A 21810-nucleotide genomic window follows, 5' to 3' on the forward strand; every position below is an offset into this window, starting at 1 on the left:
CCTCCTGAACAGGCCCCAGAACACAGAGGGGATGGGGAGGAGCATAGTAGGAATGGGGAGGGGCATAGCAGGGATGGGGAGGGGGTTAGGTAAAAACATCAGAAAGTAATAACTCCTTAAAGGTGTTGAGAGAGAAAGAGAGCAACAGAGAGAGAGAAAGAGTGAGACAGAGAAAGAAAGAGACAGAGACAGAGAGAGAGACAGAGAGCAACAGAGAGAGAGAAAGAGTGAGACAGAGAAAGAAAGAGACAGAGACAGAGAGAGAGACAGACAGAGAAAGAAAGAGAAAGAAAGAGAGAGACAGAAAGAAAGAGAGAGAGAAAGAGTGAGAGAGAGAAAGAGTGAGAGCGCATGAGAGAGAGAGAGACAGGTGAAGGCTTAATGAATGAATCCATTTATTCTCCAGGCAGAACATTTTTACAGGTCTTAAATGGTGTTTAATGACGTGAATAGCCACTCTACGGCTTCTGTGCTCTCTTGGAAAAAGTGTTCATATTATTATGGAAGGGTGTGAACAACACCATACACTGAGGTTACGTTTGACGAAGACATGAGCCTGCCAGTTCAGAGCATGAGCCTACCTCGTGGCAGTTCAGAGCATTAGCCTACCTCGTGCCAGTTCAGAGCATTAGCCTACCTTGTGCCAGTTCAGAGCATTAGCCTACCTTGTGACAGTTCAGAGCATTAGCCTACCTTGTGCCAGTTCAGAGCATTAGCCTACCTTGTGCCAGTTTAGAGCATTAGCCTACCTTGTGCCAGTTCAGTTGTGAGTGGTTAATTTTCTTTATCGAGCCAGGCTGCAGTTTGTTTATCAATCTGGGGGAAAGGAGTGAAAGAGTCATGCATTAAAGTACCCATGTTCCTTAAAGCACTCATGTTCCTTAAAGCAGCCATGTTCCTTAAAGCACCCATGTTCCTTAAAGCACCCATGTTCCTTAAAGCACCCATGTTCCTTAAAGCACCCATGTTCCTTAAAGCACCCATGTTCCTTAAAGCACTCATGTTCCTTAAAACCTGTTGGGGCTAGGGGGCAGTATTTGCACGGCCGGATAAAAAAAACGTACCCGATTTAATCTGGTTACTACTCCTGCCCAGTAACTAGAATATGCATATAATTAGTAGATTTGGATAGAAAACACTAAAGTTTCTAAAACTGTTTGAATGGTGTCTGTGAGTATAACAGAACTCATATGGCAGGCCAAAACCTGAGAAGATTCCATGCAGGAAGTGGAAATCTGATTTGTGGAATCACCTTCTACACTTTGCCTTTGAAACACACCGTGAGTTAGGATTCATTTAGCTTTTACTAAGGCTTCCACTAGATGTCAACAGTCTTTACAAAGTGGTTTGAGTCTTCTCCGGTAGAAACTGACCGAAAGAGAGGCTTGGAAAGTTGATCACAGGGGGAGGGCCATTACTACTATGACGCGGGCGCCCATGGGAACCCTTTTGTTCCGAAACGTTTAGTAAGACAATGCAATCGTCCGCCTTGAATATTATTGAAGCTCTGGTTGAAAAAGGCCCTAAAGATTTATGTTATACAACGTTTGACATGTTTGAACGAACGTAAATATATATTTTTTGCACATTCGTGACGACAAGTCCAGCGCGCATCGTACATTATGAGTAGCCTTCGGAACGTGCTAACAAGAAGGAGCTATTGGGACATAAATTATTAACTTTTTCGAACAAAACTACATTTGTTGTGGACCTGGGATCCCTGGAAGTGCCTTCTGATGAAGATAATCAAAGGTAAGGTATATTTACAATAGTATATTTGATTTTAGATGGTTCCAAGATGGCGCTAACATGTATCGCCTAGCCTATTTTTCTGAGCATACCACCTCGTTTATTGCAAAGTGTGATTTCCCAGTAAAGTTATTTTGAAATCTGGCAATGCAGTTGCATTCACGAGATATTCATCTATAATTCTTTGAATGACAATATTAAATTTTAACAATGTTTTCGAATAGTAATTTTGTAAATTGTAGCGCTGATCACCGGAAGCATTTGAGGGAAAATATTTTCTGAACGTCATGCGCCGATGTAAAATGCTGTTTTTATATACAAATATGAACTTTATCGAACAAAAAATGCATGTATTGTGTAACATGATGTCCTAGGAGTGTCATCTGATGAAAATTGTCAAAGGTTAGTGCTGCATTTAGCTGTGTTTTGGGTATTTGGGATGCATGCTAGTTGCTTTGAAAATGGCAGTGTGATTCTTTTTGGCAGGGTACTCTCCTAACATAATCTAATGTTTTGCTTTTGCTGTAAAGCCTTTTTGAAATCGGACAACGTGGTTAGTTTCAGGAGAGGTGTATCTATAAAATGGTGTAAAATAGTCATATGTTTGAGAAATTGAAGTTATAGCATTTATGAGGTATTTGTATTTCGCGCGACGTGATTCCACTGGCTGTTGACTAGGGTGGGACGCAAGCGTCCCAGGTTCCCAGACAGGTTAAAGCACCCATGTTCCTTAAAGCACCCATGTTCCTTAAAGCACCCATGTTCCTTAAAGCACCCATGTTCCTTAAAGCACCCATGTTCCTTAAAGCACCCATGTTCCTTAAAGTACCCATGTTCCTTAAAGTACCCATGTTCCTTAAAGCACCCATGTTCCTTAAAGCACCCATGTTCCTTAAAGCACTCATGTTCCTTAACTTCTTGGGGCTATGTGGGACGCTAGCGTGCCACCCGTGGTGCACCCTATCAACAGCAGGTGCATTTCAAGAGCGGCAAATTTGAAACCAAATAAATGTCAAAATTCAAATTTTTCAAACATACAACTATCTTACACCCTTTGAAAGATAAACATCTCCTTAATCTAACCACGTTGTCCGATTTCAAAAAGGTTTTACGGCGAAAGCATAAAGTTAGATTATGTTAGGAGAGTACATTGACAATAGCTGTGTGTAATGTTTTGTCAATTCAAAGACAGGCGTCACCAAAACCATAAAACCAGCTAAAATGATGCACTAACCTTTTACAATCTCCATCAGATGACACTCCTAGGACATTATGTTAGACAATGCATGCATTTTTAGTTCTATCAAGTTCATATTTATATCCAAAAACAGCGTTTTACTATGGCATTGATGTTGAGGAAATCGTTTCCCTCCAATAACCGGCAGTCAAGTCAGCACCACAAATTAAATAATTAAAATTAGAAAACATTGGTAAAATATTATATTGTCATTTAAAGAATTATAGATTTACATCTCTTGAACGCAATCAACTTGCCAGATTTAAAAATAACCTTACTGGGAAATCACACTTTGCAATAATCTGAGCACTGCGCCCAGAAAAATATGCTTTGCTATACAGACAAACGGCCATGTTGGAGAGATCTAAAATCGAAAATACTATGTAAATAATCCATTACCTTTGATTCTCTTCATCAGATGTCACTTCCAGGAATCCCAGGTCCATAACGAATGTAGTTTTGTTCAAAAAAGCTCATCATTTATGTCCAAAAATCTCCGTCTTGTTAGCACATGATCTAAGCCAGCCGGACTTCTCGTCATGAACGAGGGGAAAAAATATATTTACGTTCGTTCAAACATGTCAAACGTTGTATAGCATAAATCATTTGTGCCTTTTTTAACCAGAACATGAATAATATTCAAGGTGGACGAATGCATTCTCTTTTATAACGTATTGGAACGAGGGTACCCAACATGAACTCGCGCGCCAGAGTCTAATCGGCCATCACCGTTCCATGGCTCTTGTTCGGTCAGATCTCACAGTAAAAGACTCAAAACACTTTGTAAAGGCTGGTGACATCTAGTGGAAGCAATAGGAAGTGCCAAAACATTAATCAACCCCTGTGTGTTTCAATGGCATAGGCTTAAAGGTCATTCAACACATCAGGTATCCACTTCCTGTCAGAAAATGTCTCAGGGTTTTGCCTGCCAAATGAGTTCTGTTATACTCACAGACACCATTCAAACAGTTTTAGAAACTTTAGGGTGTTTTCTATCCATATATAATAAGTATATGCATATTCTAGTTACTGGGTAGGATTAGTAACCAGATTAAATCGGGTACGTTTTTTTATCCAGCCGTGAAAATACTGCCCCCTAGCCCCAACAGGTTAAAGCACTGATGTTCAATGTAAAAATGACATCTTACGACAAACTGATAGTAGTTTTAACAAGTGAATCTTGGGGAGGACAATATCTGCAGAATGGACATGTGTATCAAATGTGTATTCCACTGGGATGGGAAATAGACAAGATGCTAATCATGACATCAATCTGTGGACAGTGACAGGAGTGTGATTGATTACTCATATAAAATCAATGTCAGTGTTTCCACCCAGCAAACATCAGCTACAGATCAGATCAGATCAGATCACAGCACAGCACAGCACAGCAGAAACACACACACTTACTCTCCCAGGATGATTCCGTCCTTCAGGCCCTTCTGGAAGTTCTCTCCTATGGTCATCCCCGTCACTTCCTCGATCCAGAACCGAAGCTCCTCCTCCTTTTGCATGTCATATTTCCCTGCGATCTGAGAACAGTTAGTGTCTTTAGTAAAAGTTACTATCTTTGTAATCTTGGAACTTAAAGCCATATCTCTCATGTCCTGGCCAGATACTATGTTCAAGTCTGTCACATGAGACTAGTATCTTTGTAACAACACCATTCCCATTAAAAACTCTCATCCATCAACTGCCTCAATAAATATATCCTTCTGATAGATGTAGTTCATAATTTGACAGGGTTAAGAGATGTGAAAATGTCTCAAGCTGCTTTGAACTAAGGAACTGACAACAAAAATCACATCTCATACCAATAAACCCAGCAGAGACGTCCATGTGTTACATAATCACCAGCTTCTCTCTATTTACACACTGTGTCAGATCACAACGAATGAACGCCGGCCGTGCAAACACTCACCGAATCAGCTTCGGGAGGGAAATATCACGGGTTTGGATTTAGTGCACTACATTTAACCAGAGGCCTATGGGCCATTTAGTGCACTACATTTAACCAGATTGTGTGTTTCATAATCTACTTTGTATTAGAACACCGTTTTCCCTTGGAGAAGAATCTGTACACTTCAGATGTCAGCTAGCCAGGCTGTTACAGTGCTGTCAGGGGCCGAGATTACGGATTTGGCCCAAATGGCACTATATTCCCCATTTAGTGCACTTCTTTTAACCAGAGGCCTATGGGCCATTTAGTGCACTACTTTTAACCACAGGCCTATGGGCCATTTAGTGCACTACTTTTTAACCATAGGCCTATGGGCCATTTAGTGCACTACATTTAACCAGAGGCCTATGGGCCATTTATTGCATCTGTTTGTCACGTGTGTTCCCTCTCTGGCCTCTAGGTCACCAGGCTGCTCGTTATGGCGCCCACCTGTCACCATCGTTACGCGCACCTGCGCGTCATCAGACTCACCTGGACTCCATCACTTCCCTGGTTCCTTCCCCAGGCGTTATTGTTTCATGTCTGTGTACTGTTAGTGTTTCTTGTTTTGTATTATGTTCCTTTAATTTTATTAAAACACTCACTCCCTGAACTTGCTTCCCGACTCTCAGCACACATCGTTACACTGTTATATCCAGTCTCCACCCGAGCATTGAGCTGTGAGGTAAGTCATAGACTGGAGGGTTGAAGCTCAAACGTTTAAATGTTGTTTTGCCAACCAGACATTTAGCAGACTGATTCCTGTGATGTGGATTGGCCACAACAAGGTCCTAAGAACAAACAGGTCCTCAGGGTTGTCACACCATAATACTTTCAGATTTACACCTTGGCTTCAATAAAGTCAGTGTGAGAAAAATAAATAGATAAACATAATTTATGACTCTACATCAAATGCAATTCACAGGGGAGATAATTCTGACAGTTAAATAACCCATTATGCAAGCGCATTATTTATATTGAGAACAAAAGAGAAGCTGTTGACTGAAAAATCAAGGCATTTATTGACTGGTCTGATATCTTTTCCTGGAGTGTATTAGTCCTAAACTATTGCCAGAATCAGGATACGATATGACACTGGTCGTTTCATTGTGTGGCCTGATGCTGTAAGGACAGCGTGTTCTCCCTGCGTCAGACATCAGCACACAGCTCTGAGAGGAAGTGATTAGGGTTGAATGGAGGGAACCTGGTTACCGAGATTTACCGCCCAAAACCACTCCCTTTTCATGGGATAAATAACTGAGAGAAACCGCTAAATTATTATATGCCATGTCTAAATCTGGCTTTCTCTACGGCCAGGTAGGTCTACATCTAATATGAAGACCGAATGCGCGTCTAATTTACCCATCTCCATGTAGCTTTCTCTACGGCCAGGTAGGCCTACATCTTCTGTAGCAGACCGAATGAGGGTCTAATTTACACATCTCCATGTGGCTTTCAGGGGTCACCTTGTTTTTAAATTGTAAAGATTATAGTTGTTTTAATTGCAGCTGCAGATTTTTTTAAAAACAGCCTATCACTCGAATATCATTGCTTTAAATCAGTGGACTCTCTCACAGTGTCTCTCTCTCTCTCTCTCTCAACTCCATTAAAATTGCATCCAAAATCGATACTCCTGTTCTAGATTGACATAAAGCCCTATAGAGTATATAAATGCCAAGGCCTGCCTCTTTCGGGTAATACATTAAAATGCACTATTAGCATAATATTTAGCTAATAAATGATGGGCTATGGATAATAAGCATTGAAGTTACAGCCTCTGTCTCTTGTGCAACACATACAGACCTGTGCTCCACTGGCCTCTCTCCTTAAAACAAACGCTCCTTAGCTCTTGGAGTCCCATGCAGGAAAAGCTAGACTAAAATAGCTTGCTGGACATTTTACTAGCATTTGTTATATCAATAGACTATTGGAAGAGGGACACAAGCTCTTGTTTGCTGAATGTTAAATAAAGCATCCTATAGAACTCAGGGGGTAGACTGAAAGAAGAGTGAATGTGGTAGACCTAATAGCAGTTATTGATTCAGACCCATAACCATTCAATCTTCATGAAGAGAAGTGAAAGCCTTCTGCATCTAATACTTGTCCTATATTATATAAGGATGTCATTAGAATGATGAAGATAAGGACAACGAAACGTATTTCATGTAACTGTTGAAAGCGAGGAAGGAATGAAGCAACGCTAGAGAGAGAAAGAGGAGGTAGGCTAATAACATTAGGGGAAATATTATGAAAGGTACATATGCGTCAGCCTACTAATTATACACATAGGCCCCATTATATTTCAAAATTAAAATCAAATTAACTAGCCTGCACTAGCCTATACTAGCCTGTACTAGCCTGCACTAGCCTGCACTAGCCTGCACTAGCCTGCACTAGCCTGCACTAGCCTGCACTTGTAACTTTGTAGGCCACATGTGCTGCACCAGAATCACATGTTCTCCTCTGCTTTATCATGGTTTGAACGAGGTGCATAATTCCAGTCCATATCATACAGTACAGTAATACAGTTCACACTCCAAAAGATTAGCCTACTGGAGCTAGTTTCATTTATTTACCCAAGAGAGCTTATAGCTAGCTACATCTATGGGCTTTTATGTTTTGGACAACGGCACAATCATTTGGGCTTGGGCTCATTAAACGTTGTTAATGTAGGGGGCTCATTAAACGTTGTTAATGTAGGGGGGCTCATTAAACGTTGTTAATGTAGGGGGGCTCATTAAACGTTGTTAATGTAGGGCTCATTAAACGTTGTCAATGTAGGGCTCATTAAACGTTGTCAATGTAGGGCTCATTAAACGTTGTTAATGTAGGGCTCATTAAACGTTGTTAATGTAGGGCTCATTAAACGTTGTTAATGTAGGGCTCATTAAACGTTGTTAATGTAGGGCTCATTAAACGTTGTTAACCTCTCTAGGGTAGGGGGCAGTATTTGCACGGCCGGATAAAAAAACGTACCCGATTTAAATCTGGTTATTACTACTTCCCAGAAACTAGAATATGCATATAATTGTTTGATTTGGATAGAAAACACCCTAAAGTTTCTAAAACTGTTTGAATGGTGTCTGTGAGTATAACAGAACTCATATGGCAGGCAAAAACCTGAGAAGATTCCTTACAGGAAGTGCCCTCTCTGACCATTTCTTGGCCTTCTACACTCTCTTTATTGAAAACTGAGGATCTCTGCTGTAACGTGACACTTCCTACGGCTCCCATAGGCTCTCAGAAGGCGGCAGAACGGTGAATGATGACTTTGCAGGCCATGGCTGAAAAACAGTAGCGCATTTGGATAGTGGTCGATCAGAGAACAATGAGACTGGAGGCGCGTGCACGAGCCGACACCATGTTTTTATTTTTTCGTGTTTGAACGAAAAACAGGGTTTCCCGGTCGGAATATTAACGCTTTTTTACGAGAAAAATCGCATAAAAATTGATTTTAAACAGCGGTTGACATGCTTCGAAGTACGGTAATGGAATATTTACAATTTTTTTGTCACGAAACGCGTCAGGCGCGTCACCCTTCGGATAGTGTCTTGAACGCACGAACAAAACAGAGGATATTTGAACATAACTATGGATTATTTTGAACCAAACCAACATTTGTTATTGAAGTAGAAGTCCTGGGAGTGCATTCTGACGAAGAACAGCAAAGGTAATCCAATTTTTCTTATAGTAAATCTGAATTTGGTGAGGGTCAAACTTGGTGGGTGTCAAAATAGCTAGCCCGTGATGGCGAGCTATCTACTCAGAATATTGCAAAATGTGCTTTTGCCGAAAAGCTATTTTAAAATCGGACATAGCGATTGCATAAAGGAGTTCTATATCTATAATTCTTAAAATAATTGTTATGCTTTTTGTGAACGTTTATCGTGAGTAATTTAGTAAATTCACCGGAAGTTTGCGGTGGGTATGCTAGCTCTGAACGTCACATGCTAATGTAAAAAGCTGGTTTTTGATATAAATATGAACTTGATTGAACAAAACATGCATGTATTGTATAACATAATGTCCTAGGAGTGTCATCTGATGAAGATCATCAAACGTTAGTGCTGCATTTAGCTGTGGTTTGGGTTTATGTGACATTATATGCTAGCTTGAAAAATGGGTGTGTGATTATTTCTGTCTGGGTACTCTGCTGACATAATGTAATGTTTTGCTTTTGTTGTAAAGCCTTTTTGAAATCGGACAGTGTGGTTAGATTAACGAGAGTCTTGTCTTTAAAATGGTGTAAAATAGTCATATGTTTGAGAAATTGAAGTAATAGCATTTCTAAGGTATTTGAATATCGCGCCACGGGATTCCACTGGCTGTTGAGTAGGTGGGACGATTTCGTCCCACATACCCTAGAGAGGTTAATGTAGGGCTCATTAAACGTTGTTAACCTCTAGGGTAGGTGGCACCAAATCGTCCCACCTACGTAACAGCCAGTGTAATCCCGTGGCGCGTTATTCAAAAACCTAAAAAATGCAAAAACTTCAATTTTTCAAACATATGACTATTTTACACCATTTTAAAGACAAGACTCTCGTTAACCTGTTAGGGCTAGGGGCAGCATTGACACGGCTGGATAAAAAACATACCCGATTTAATCTGGTTACCACTCCTACCCAGTAACTAGAATATGCATATACTTATTACATATGGATAGAAAACACCCTAAATTTTCTAAAACTGTTTGAATGGTGTCTGTGAGTATAACAGAACTCAAATGGCAGGTCAAAACCTGAGAGATTCCTTTACAGGAAGTGGCCTGTCTGACCATTTGTTGAACTTCTTTTCCATCTCTATCATTTACTAAGGATCTCTGCTCTAACGTGACACTTCCCACGTCGTCCATAGGCGCTCAGAGCCCGGGAAAAAACAGAATGTCGTCATTCCAGCCCCAGGCTGAAACACATTATCGCCTTTCTCAAGTGGCCGATCAAGGGACACTGGCTTATGCGCGTGACCCCGACCGCCCCCGCCTTTGGGATTTTTTCCTCTGTTTGCCGAAAAGGAGATTCCCTGTCGGAATATTATCGCTTTTCTACGAGAAAAATGTCGTAAAAATTGATTTTAAACAGCGGTTGACATGCTTCGAAGTACGGTAATGGAATACTTAGAATTTTATTGTCACGAATTGCGCCATGCGCGTGACACTTCTTTACTATTTCGGATAGTGTCTGGAACGCACGAACAAAACGCCGCTATTCGGATATAACGATGGATTATTTTGGACCAAACCAACATTTGTTATTGAAGTAGCAGTCCTGGGTGTGTATTCTGACGAAGACAACAAAAGGTAATGAAACTTTTATAATAGTAAATATGATTATGGTGAGTGCTAAACTTGCCGGGTGTCTAAATAGCGAGCCCGTGATGCCTGGGCTATGTACTTAGAATATTGCAAAATGTGCTTTCACCAAAAAGCTATTTTAAAATCGGACATATCGAGTGCATAGAGGAGGTCTGTATCTATAATTCTTAAAATAATTGTTATGCTTTTTGTGAACGTTTATCGTGAGTAATTTAGTAAAATGTTAGCGAATTCCCCGGAAGTTTGCGGGGGGTATGCTAGTTCTGAACGTCACATGCTAATGTAAAAAGCTGGTTTTTGATATAAATATGAACTTGATTGAACAAAACATGCATATATTGTATAACATAATGTCCTAGGGTTGTCATCTGATGAAGATCATCAAAGGTGAGTGCTGCATTTAGCTGTCTTCTGGGTTTTGGTGACATTATATGCTGGCTTGAAAAATGGGTGTCTGATTATTTCTGGCTTGGTACTCTGCTGACATAATCTAATGTTTTGCTTTCGTTGTAAAGCCTTTTTGAAATCGGACAGTGTGGTTAGATTAACGAGAGTCTTGTCTTTAAATGGCTGTAAAATAGTCATATGTTTGAGAAATTGAAGTAATAGGATTTTTAAGGTTTTGAAAATCGCGCCACAGGATAGCAGTGGCTGTTACGTAGGTGGGACGAATTCGTCCCGCCTAGCCTAGAGAGGTTAATCTAACCACACTGCCCGATTTCAAAAAGGCTTTACAACGAAAGCAAAACATTAGATTGTCAGCAGAGTACCCAGCCAGAAATAATCAGACACCCATTTTTCAAGCTAGCATATAATGTCACATAAACCCAAACCACAGCTAAATGCAGCACTAACCTTTGATGATCTTCATCAGATGACACTCCTAGGACATTATGTTATACAATACATGCATGTTTTGTTCAATCAAGTTCATATTTATATCAAAAACCAGCTTTTTACATTAGCATGTGACTAGCATGTGACTAGCATTCCCACCGTACACTGGCGGTGAATTTACTAAATTACTCACGATAAACGTTCACAACAAGCATAACAATTATTTTAAGAATTATAGATACAGAACTCCTCTATGCACTCTGTCCTATTGTGAAAGCACATTTTGCAATATTCTCAGTAGATAGCCCGGCATCACAGGGCTAGCTATTTAGACACCCAGCAAGTTTAGCACTCACCAAAGTCAGATTTACTATAAGAAAAATGTTATTACCTTTGGTGTTCTTCGTCAGAATGCACTCCCAGGACTTCTACTTCAATAACAAATGTTGGTTTGGTTCAAAATAATCCATAGTTATATCCAAATAGCGGCGTTTTGTTCGTGCGTTCAAGACACTATCCGAAAGGGTAAATAAGGGTGACGAGCATGGCGCAATTCGTGACAAAAAAAATCTAAATATTCCATTACCGTACTTCGAAGCATGTCAACCGCTGTTTAAAATCAATTTTTATGCAATTTTTCTCATAAAAAAGCGATAATATTCCGACCGGGAATCTGCGTTTAGATAAACAGACGAAAGAAAATAAAGCATGGGGTCGACTCGGGCACGCGCCTAAGCCCATAGTACTCTGATCGGCCACTTGCCAAAAGCGATAATGTGTTTCAGCCAGAGGCTGCCTCGATATCGTTCAGCTTTTTCCCGGGCTCTGAGAGCCTATGGGAGCCGTAGGAAGTGTCACGTTAGAGCAAAGATCCTCAGTCTTCAATAAAAAGAGCCAAGATGAAACACAACTTGTCAGACAGGCCACTTCCTGCATGGAATCTTCTCGGGTTTTGGCCTGCCATTTGAGTTCTGTTATACACAGACACCATTCAAACAGTTTTAGAAACTTTAGGGTGTTTTCTATCCAAAGCCAATAATTATATGCATAATCTAGTTACTGGGCAGGAGTAGTAACCAGATTAAATCGGGTACGTTTTTTTATCCGGCCGTGTCAATACTGCCCCCTAGCCCTAACAGGTTAATGTAGGGCTCATTAAACGTTGTTAATGTAGGGCTCATTAAACGTTGTTAATGTAGGGGGCTCATTAAACGTTGTTGATGTAGGGCTCATTAAACGTTGTTAATGTAGGGCTCATTAAACGTTGTTGTTGTAGGGCTCATTAAACGTTGTTAATGTAGGGCTCATTAAACGTTGTTAATGTAGGGGGCTCATTAAACGTTGTTAATGTAGGGGGCTCATTAAACGTTGTTGTTGTAGGGCTCATTAAACGTTGTTAATGTAGGGCTCATTAAACGTTGTTAATGTAGGGGCCTCATTAAACGTTAATGTAGGGGGCTCATTAAACGTTAATGTAGGGGGCTCATTAAACGTTGTTAATGTAGGGGGCTCATTAAACGTTGTTAATGTAGGGGGCTCATTAAACGTTGTTAATGTAGGGGGCTCATTAAACGTTGTTAATGTAGGGGGCTCATTAAACGTTGTTAATGTAGGGGGCTCATTAAACGTTGTTGTTGTAGGGGGCTCATTAAACGTTGTTGTTGTAGGGGGCTCATTAAACGTTGTTGTTGTAGGGGGCTCATTAAACGTTGTTAATGTAGGGGGCTCATTAAACGTTGTTAATGTAGGGGGCTCATTAAACGTTGTTAATGTAGGGGGCTCATTAAACGTTGTTAATGTAGGGGGCTCATTAAACGTTGTTAATGTAGGGGGCTCATTAAACGTTGTTGTTGTAGGGGGCTCATTAAACGTTGTTGTTGTAGGGGGCTCATTAAACGTTGTTAATGTAGGGGGCTCATTAAACGTTGTTAATGTAGGGGGCTCATTAAACGTTGTTAATGTAGGGGGCTCATTAAACGTTGATGATGTAGGGATCATTAAACGTTGTTAATGTAGGGCTCATTAAATCTATTTAATATATGTCTCATCAGACTCAGGTAGCACCAGGTTTGAATCGTCATGCTGATAAAAACTCTAATCAAATCCAGACATATTTATATGCTTTTGAATGACACTTCTGGTTTTGGTGGGAAATACAGTGTTACGCGGGATGGAACACTTGTAAAATACCAGGAAGTGATGCTATTGAGATCATGGTCATGGCTAGAAGCCATCAGAGGAAGTGAATGTGAAGCCAATTACAGCTGCATGCTCTTCTTCTTCTCCAGCTGCTTCCGCTCTCTCTCTCTCTCACACACACTTGTGTACACACACTGAACACGATAAGTTAATGGCTGGAACACATAACCACTGGCTCCCTGGAGCCTTTACCATGCTTCATCCTTAAATGACAAACACACAGCATAACATATACACTAACGCACAATCTCATTTGTGTAAACAGATGTACAGGATCTGCTAAAAATGGTAAGCCTACATGGGGAAAATGATTTGTTCTGCCACTAGTGTTTCTGTGCTGTAATGTACAGTACTTCAGTGTCAATGAGTAAGTACTGTGCTGTAAATTACCCACAATTAGATTGAATAATGCCATGGAGATTTAACAGGACTTTTCTACAATGTCAAACAAAAGCGTAAATGTAACTGTTCTTTATATGGTACTGTCGGATGAGCAGTTGCAGTCACCCATTAGCTCATAGTCCATTATAAACAGCTCAGAGTCCACTGTAAACAGCACTTCAACATTGGCCTATGTCCTATAAACATGGCCTTTCAACAAGCACATCACAGACACTCTAGTCATCCACACTGAGTCAGACAGACAAACTCATCTTTATGATAAAAAAAAAAACGTATTTCACCTTTATTTAACTAGTTAGGCTAGTTGAGAACAAGTTCTCATTTGCAACTGCGACCTGACCAAGATAAAGCATAGCAATTCGACACATACAACAACACAGAGTTACACATGGAATAAACAAAACAAAGTCAATAACACAGAAGAACAAAAGAGAACAAAAAGTCTATACAGTGAGTGCAAATGAGGTAAGGCAATAAATAGGCCATGGTGGCGAAGTAATTATAATAGCAGTTAAACACTGGAATGGTAGGATGTGCAGAAGATGAATGTGCAAGTAGAGATACTGGGGTGCAAAGGAGCAAGATAAATAAATAAATAAATAAATAAATACAGTATGGGGATGAGGTAGGTAGATAGATGGGCTGTTTACAGATGGTCTGTGTACAGGTGCAGTGATCTGTGAGCTGCTCTGACAGCTGGTGCTTAAAGTTAGTGAGGGAGATATGAGTCTCCAGCTTCAGAGATTTTTGCAGTTCGTTCCAGTCATTGGCAGCAGAGAACTGGAAGGAAAGACGACCAAAGGAGGAATTGGCTTTGGGGGTGACCAGTGAGATATACCTGCTGGAGCGCATGCTATGAGTGGGTGTTGCTATGGTGGCCAGTGAGCTGAGATAAGGCGGGACTTTACCTAGCAGAGACTTGTAGATGACCTGGACCCAGTGGGTTTGGCGACGAGTATGAAGCGAAGGCCAGCCAACGAGAGCGTACAGGTCGCAGTGGTGGGTAGTATATGGGGCTTTGGTGACAAAACGGATGGCACTGTGATAACTCAACAAACTTGATGTAGTCTGAGTGTTGGAGGCTATCTTATAGATGACATCACCGAAGTCGAGGATCGGTAGGATGGTCAGTTTTACGAGGGTATGTTTGGCAGCATGAGTGAAGGATGCTTTGTTGCGATATAGGAAGCCGATTCTAGATTTAATGTTGTATTGGAGATGCTTAATGTGAGTCTGGAAGGAAAGTTTAGTCTAGCCAGACACAAAGGTATTTGTAGTTGTCAACGTAGTCTAAGTCGGAGCCGTCCAGAGTAGTGATGCTGGATGGGCGAGCAGTGATCGATTGAATAGCATGCATTTAGTTTTATTTGTGTTTAAGAGCAGTTGGAGGCCACGGAAGGAGAGTTGTATGGCATTGAAGCTCGTCTGGGGGTTAGTTAAGTGTCCAGAGAGGGGCCAGAAGTATACAGAATGGTGTCGTCTGCGTAGAGGTGGATCAGAGAATCACCAGCAGCAAGAGCAACATCATTGATGTATACAGAGAAGAGAGTCGCCCCGAGAATTGAACCCTGTGGCACACCCATAGAGACTGCCAGAGGTCCGGACAACAGGCCTTCCGATTTGACACACTGAACTCTATCAGAGAAGTAGTTGGTAAACCAGGCGAGGCAATCATTTGAGAAACCAAGGCTGTCAAGTCTGCAAATAAGAATGTGGTGATTGACAGAGTCGAAAGCCTTGGCCAGGTCGATGAATACGGCTGCACAGTAATGTCTCTTATCGAGGGGGGTTATGATATCGTTTAGGACCTTGAGCATGGCTGAGGTGCACCCATGACCAGCTCTGAAACCAGATTGCATAGTGGAGAAGGTACGGTGGGATTCAAAATGGTCGGTAATCTGTTTGTTAACTTGGCTTTCGAAGACCTTAGAAAGACAGGGTAGGATAGATATAGGTCTGTAGCAGTTTGGGTCTATAGAGTGTCTCCCCCTTTGAAGAGGGGGATGACCGTGGCAGCTTTCCAATCTTTGGGAATCTCAGACGATACGAAAGAGAGGTTGAACAGGCTAGTAATAGGGGTTGCAACAATTTCGGCAGATAATTTTAGAAAGAGAGGGTCCAGATTGTCTAGCCCGGCTGATTTGTATGGGTCCAGATTTTGCAGCTCTTTCAGAACATCAGCTATTTGGATTTGGGTGAAGGAGAAATGGTGGGGGCTTGGGCGGGTTGCTGTGGAGGATGCCGGGCAGTTGACCGGGTTTAGGGTTAGCCAGGTGGAAAGCATGGCCAGCCGTAGAGAAATGCTTATTGAAATTCTCAATTATAGTGGATTTAATCGGTGGTAAGTGTTTCCTAGCCTCAGAGCAGTGGGCAGCTGGGAGGAGGTGCTCTTATTCTCCATGGATCTAGTCAGAGGAAAGAGACGACCACATCTGACCACTCTTTTTTACACCTTTTTCCTCGACATTGAGCAGCTTAAATGTAGTTTATTCCCTGTGCATAGATTTACCTCGTTAGCACCAAATGCCAATACTGGGCTTCAAGGGGGTGCCATATACAGGCTAGCAATGCAAACCAAGCGTTCTACTGACCGGCTGCTAATAAAAACAGTGAGGTAACAACAGCTTTTCAGGACCTGTGACACTAAAAGCCCATAAATTTGTAGCAAACTCCCCCCACACACACGCACACACAAAAGCCTGTCAGCTGGGATGTCAAAGCTTTCAACAGAAAGACGTGCCCTCTCTGAAGCAATGTGTGTCTGTGTGTGTGTGAGAGTGTCCATTTCCCTCTGAAATTTGATGTCAGAAATGAGGCCCTGCTCTCAACTTAATAACAGACAAAAGGGCAAATCTTCAAATGCCCTTCCATCTCGTAAAAGGACATAAGTGGTGTTCTGGCTCAATGAAAGAACTGGGAGGAGTGGAAGGAACTTGTCCCTCATTTCTGAACAGCTTGAGAGCACACTGTCATTTACAGGAATTCATCTAGAAATCCACCATCACCAGAAAACATACTGAGCCTCCTCAGAGAGAAATCAGGGAAGATTAGAGGAGATTTTTCTTCTACAGTTCTCTCTCTCTCTCTCTCTCTCTCAGCACAGCAGTCCTTCTCTAGGAATGTTGCCAGGAACCCCTCCTCACCACCCAACCCTGTAGCCCAAGCATTTCCTGATGACGCTGCAGAAACATCTGGAAGGAGAAGGTTTTGAGGTACAGAAGGCCTAAGAAGTGCAACATGATGAATTCAATGTAGGATAGATACACCACTGCCGAGGCAATTGCTGTTTAAATCAGTATCCAGTCCGGTGTTGTTTCTCTCTTTTGAATTAACACGTTCCAGTCAATTCTACAGTCATAAAGTTTCTTACAATTAAGTTACCGTTCCCATTTACGCAATATCTTATAATAATTGAGGTCATCTCTAACCGGGCGGTGAAACCAGAACATTCTTTGACCAGAATGACCCCCACTTGATTAACCATTTGTTAAAAATCACACGTGACCAAGTATTGTCCAGCTGGTATTCATTAATATTTAACCACTATCCATTAGCGCTGAAAACATTCAGCATAATGTGAACAGATTGGATGTGCTAGAAATGTTTATACACAATTGAAGTCAGAAGTTTACATACACTTAGGTTGAAGTCATTAAAATTCGTTTTTCAACCACTTCCACAAAATGTCTTGTTAACAAACTATAGTTTTGGCAAGTCGGTTAGGACATCTACTTTGTGCATGACACAAGTCATTTATCCAACAATTGTTTACAGACAGATTATTTCACTTATAATTTACTGTATCATAATTCCAGTGGGTCAGAAGTTTACATACACTAAGTTGACTGTACCTTTAAACAGCTTGGAAAATTCCAGAAAATGATGTCATGGCTTTAGAAGCTTCTGATAGGCTAATTGACATAATTTGAGTCAATTGGAGGTGTACCTGTGGATGTATTTCAAGGCCTACCTTCAAACTCAGTGCCTATTTGCTTGACATCATCGGAAAATCAAAAGAAATCAGTCAAGACCTCCACAAGTCTGGTTCATCCTTGGGAGCAATTTCCAAATGCCTGAAGGTACCACATTCATCTGTATGTGGATATATTGAAGCAACATCTCAAGACATCAGTCAGGAAGTTAAAGCTTGGTCGCAAATGGGTCTTCCAAATGGACAATGACCCCAAGCATACTTCCAAAGTTGTGGCAAAATGGCTTAAGGACAACACAGTCAAGGTATTGAAGTGGCCATCACAAAGCCCTGACCTCAATCCCATAGAAAATTTGTGGGCAGAACTGAAAAAGCGTGTGCGAGCAAGGAGGCCTACAAACCTGACTCAGTTACACCAGCTCTGTCAGGAGGAATGGGCCAAAATTCACCCAACTTATTGTGGGAAGCTTGTGGGAGGCTACCCAAAATGTTTGCCCCAAGTTAAACAATTGAAAGGCAATGCTACCAAATACTAATTGAGTGTATGTAAACTTCTAACCCACTGGGAATGTGATGAAAGAAATAAAAGCTGAAATAAATCATTCTCTCTACAATTATTCTGACATTTCACATTCTTAAAATAAAGTGGTGATCCTAACTGACCTAAAAACAGGGATTTTTTACTAGGATTAAATGTCAGGAATTGTGAAACTGAGTTTAAATGTATTTGGCTAAGGTGTATGTAAACTTCCGACTTCAACTGTATACAGTGCATTTTGAAAGTATTCAGACCCCTTGACTTTTTCAAAATGTTGTTACGTTGCAGCCTTAATCTAAAATGGATTTTTTTTTTTAATCTTCAGCAATCTACACAGAATACACCACAATGACAAAGCAAAAACAGTTTTTTAGAAATTTTACCAAATATATTAAAACCAGAATTAACTTAATTACATAATTATTCGTACCCTTTTTCTATTAGACTTGAAATTGAGCTCAGGTGCATCCTGTTTCCATTGATTATCCTTGATGTTTCTACAACTTGATTGGAGTCCACCTGAGGTAAATTCAATTGACTGGACATGATTTGGAAAGGCGCACACCTGTCTATATAAGGTCCCATAGTTGACAGTGCATGTCAGAGCAAAAACCATCCATGAGGTTGAAGGAATTGTCCGTAGAGTTCCGGGACAGGATTGTGTCGAGCCACAGATCTGGGGAAGGGTACCAAAAAAATGCTGCAGCATTCAAGGTCCCCAAGAACACAGTGTCCTCCATCATCATTAAATAGAAGTTTGGAACCACCAAGACTCTTCCTAGAGCTGGCCGCCCGGCCAAACTTAACAATCGGGGGAGAAGGGCCTTGGTCAGGGAGGTGACCAAGAACCCGATTAGAGCTCTGCCAGAGCTCCTCTGTGGAGATGGGAGAACCTTCCAGAAGGACAACAGTCTCTGCAGCACTCCACCGATCAGGCCTTTATGGTAGAGTGGCCAGACGGAAGCCACTCCTCAGTAAAAGGCACATGACAGCTCGTTTGGAGTTTGCCAAAAGGCACTTCAAATCTCTCAAACCATGAGAAACAAGATTCTCTGGTCTAATGAAACCAAGACTGAACTCTTTGGCCTGAATGCCAAGCGTCACATCTGGAAGAAACCTGGCACCATCCCTATGGTGAAGCATGGCGGTGGCAGCATCATGCTGTGGGGATGTTTTTCAGCGGCAGGGACTGGGAGAATAGTCAGAATCGAGGCAAAGATAAAAGGAACAAAGTACTGAGAGATCCTTGATGAAAACCTGCTCCAGAGAATAGGTTCACCTTCCAACAGGACAATGACCCTAAGCACACAGCCAAGACAACACAGGGGTGGCTTCGGGACAAGTCTCTGACTGTCCAGAGCCTGGACTTGAACCCGATCAAACATCTCTGGAGAGACCTGAAAATAGCTGTGCAGCAACGCTCCCCATCCAACCAAACAAAGCTTGAGAGGATCTGCAGAGAAGAATGGGAGAAACTCCCCAAATACAGGTGTGCCAAGCTTGTAGCGTCCTACCCCAGAAGACTCGAGGCTGTAATCGCTGCCAAAGGTGCTTCAACAAAGTATTGAGTAAAGGGTCTGAATACTTATGCAAATGTAATATTTCCATTTTTTTATTATTATAAATTAGCAAACATTTCTAAAACCCTGTTTTACTTTATCATTATGGGGTATTGTATGTAGATTGAGGATTTTTTTAAAATCCATTTCAGAAAAAGGCTGTAATGTAACAAAATGTGGAAAACGTCAAGGGGTATGAATACCTTCCGAAAGCACTGTAGCTTGGTGCTGAAATAAAACCAAGCACTGACATATCGTAAAAAAATCTCACATTTAGGCACACAAGGCCAAATCTTAACTTGAGACATACTGCATAACCAAGTTTTTGGGGACGATACCAGTATCGTGGTACTAGTTAGTATCTTGGAAAGTTAAATAAAAAGGTTCAATAAAAATTAAAAGGAAACAAAAACACGAAGAGGATTTAACTTCTTTAGGAAAACCACCTTAATGTTGGAAAACAAACAACATTTATCATCCTGAGTCAACACACATTTTTCACAAGCTATAGCACAGCAGGTTTTTAAAGGACCAAAGTGTTTGGTCTGCTTTGTGCCATTAAAAAAAATAAAAAAAGATAGTTCCCTGCCCTAACAAAAAGCCCACCAGAGTCAATCATTTTCCATCAAGTCTTTAACGTGTTGTTACGGACAGTAGTGTCATCTCAAACAAATACGTGCACAAGATAACAGTATCCTTCCCAAAGACTCATCCCCAAAGACTCATCCCCAAAGACTCATCCAAGTTGAACATGTCAAGGTTGGTGAAAACCCCACTATTTATCTGCTGGACTGGAATCTGAAAGTAAAATAATAATAAAAAGCTGAACAATGGTTCAGGAAAAGGGCTCACTTCCCATTCACCCCAAAACAGCATCACTGGGCTTAACATGACAACAAGGAATTCAGGAATCAGAATCTCACTGTGAAAAGAAGATCCAGCCTGAACCAATGCAGGGAGGGAAATAGAATATGAACACTCCAACCTGCAACCCACCTCCCTGCAGCTCTCTCTCTCCCCATCTGTAATGGAACTTTTCATGCATCTGCAGAGCACATGCTCAGAACTTTTTCCAGTTTAAAAACAATATCCCACATATAGAGTTAGGCACATGCTCAGATAGGGCTCTACCTGTGCAGAGCACATGCTCCTTTGTCCTTCCAGTCTACAAAGTGCCCTTTTGGGTGGTGGTATAAAAAAACATTTACATAAATGTTTTCGTCGTTCTTGTTCCGAACCCACTGCCCTTAAGTCGTCGTTAAATTCTCAAATTAAATTCAGAACCAAAAAGTTGCGCGTCTTGATTGTTGACCAACGCCAATGACCAGTCATCAGAATTGACGTGCAAAACCTGACGTGTATATCCAGATTAGTTACCAGAAAGAAGTTGTTTCATTTCTTCCAGTTTTGCCTGGCAAGAAACAGAGTAGGCCTACGTTGATCATCCATATAAAATACAGTTTAGGATTCTACTACTGACTGGTCTCTACCAGAACAATAGGCTACCTGTGATTTCATTGATCATTTTCATATTTCAGATAGACCTAGTTTGGGTGCCATTCATGATATATATCCATAGTTGATATTTGCTGCTAACATGAATGACTTTCAGCTTCAAATGCAGGTGTAAAACGCTGTTTTATTTCTGTAGCCTAGTGATCTTCAACTAGATTCAACCGTGGGCCAATTTATTTATTGAGCGAATGGTCGGGTGGCCCACAGGCCTTGCTCTAAGATGCCCACAGGCCTCACAAGACTCGTCCAAAGGTCCCCCATTACCAATTGAAAATAATGAAGTGGTGGGCGTCTCAGGCTCTGCATACTCTTGGATTGCATCCTACCTGGCAGGCCGCTCCTACCAGGTAACGTGGAGAGGATCTGTGTCTGCATCACATACTCTTACTACTGGTGTCCCCCAGGGCTCGGTTCTAGGCCCTCTCCTCTTCTCTCCATACACCAAGTCATTCAGCTCCGTCATATCCTCACATGATGTCTCCTATCATTGCTATGACGATGACACTCAACTACTTTTCTCCTTCCCCCTTCTGACACCCAGGTGGCGACAGCATCTCTGCGTGACAGGCAGATATCTCAACTTGGATGTT

At 41.3% G+C, this 21810-nt stretch overlaps 1 protein-coding gene across 1 annotated transcript in view; it reads right to left on the reverse strand.

Moving 5' to 3' along the window:
- The window catches only part of LOC106590645 (calponin-3), a 34153-nt gene that overhangs the window by 5312 nt on the left and 7031 nt on the right, over window positions 1–21810 (reverse strand). The window contains exons 2-3 of the mRNA XM_045710671.2: window positions 4397–4518; window positions 750–816 (exon numbers count right to left, since the gene is read on the reverse strand). Of these exons, the coding sequence (XP_045566627.1) occupies window positions 750–816; window positions 4397–4518 (189 nt within the window). The remainder of the gene's footprint in view (window positions 1–749; window positions 817–4396; window positions 4519–21810) is intronic.

The sequence above is a fragment of the Salmo salar genome, chromosome 29 (genome assembly GCF_965601325.2).
Source record: "Salmo salar chromosome 29, fSalSal1, whole genome shotgun sequence".
NCBI classification, from domain to species: domain Eukaryota; kingdom Metazoa; phylum Chordata; class Actinopteri; order Salmoniformes; family Salmonidae; genus Salmo; species Salmo salar.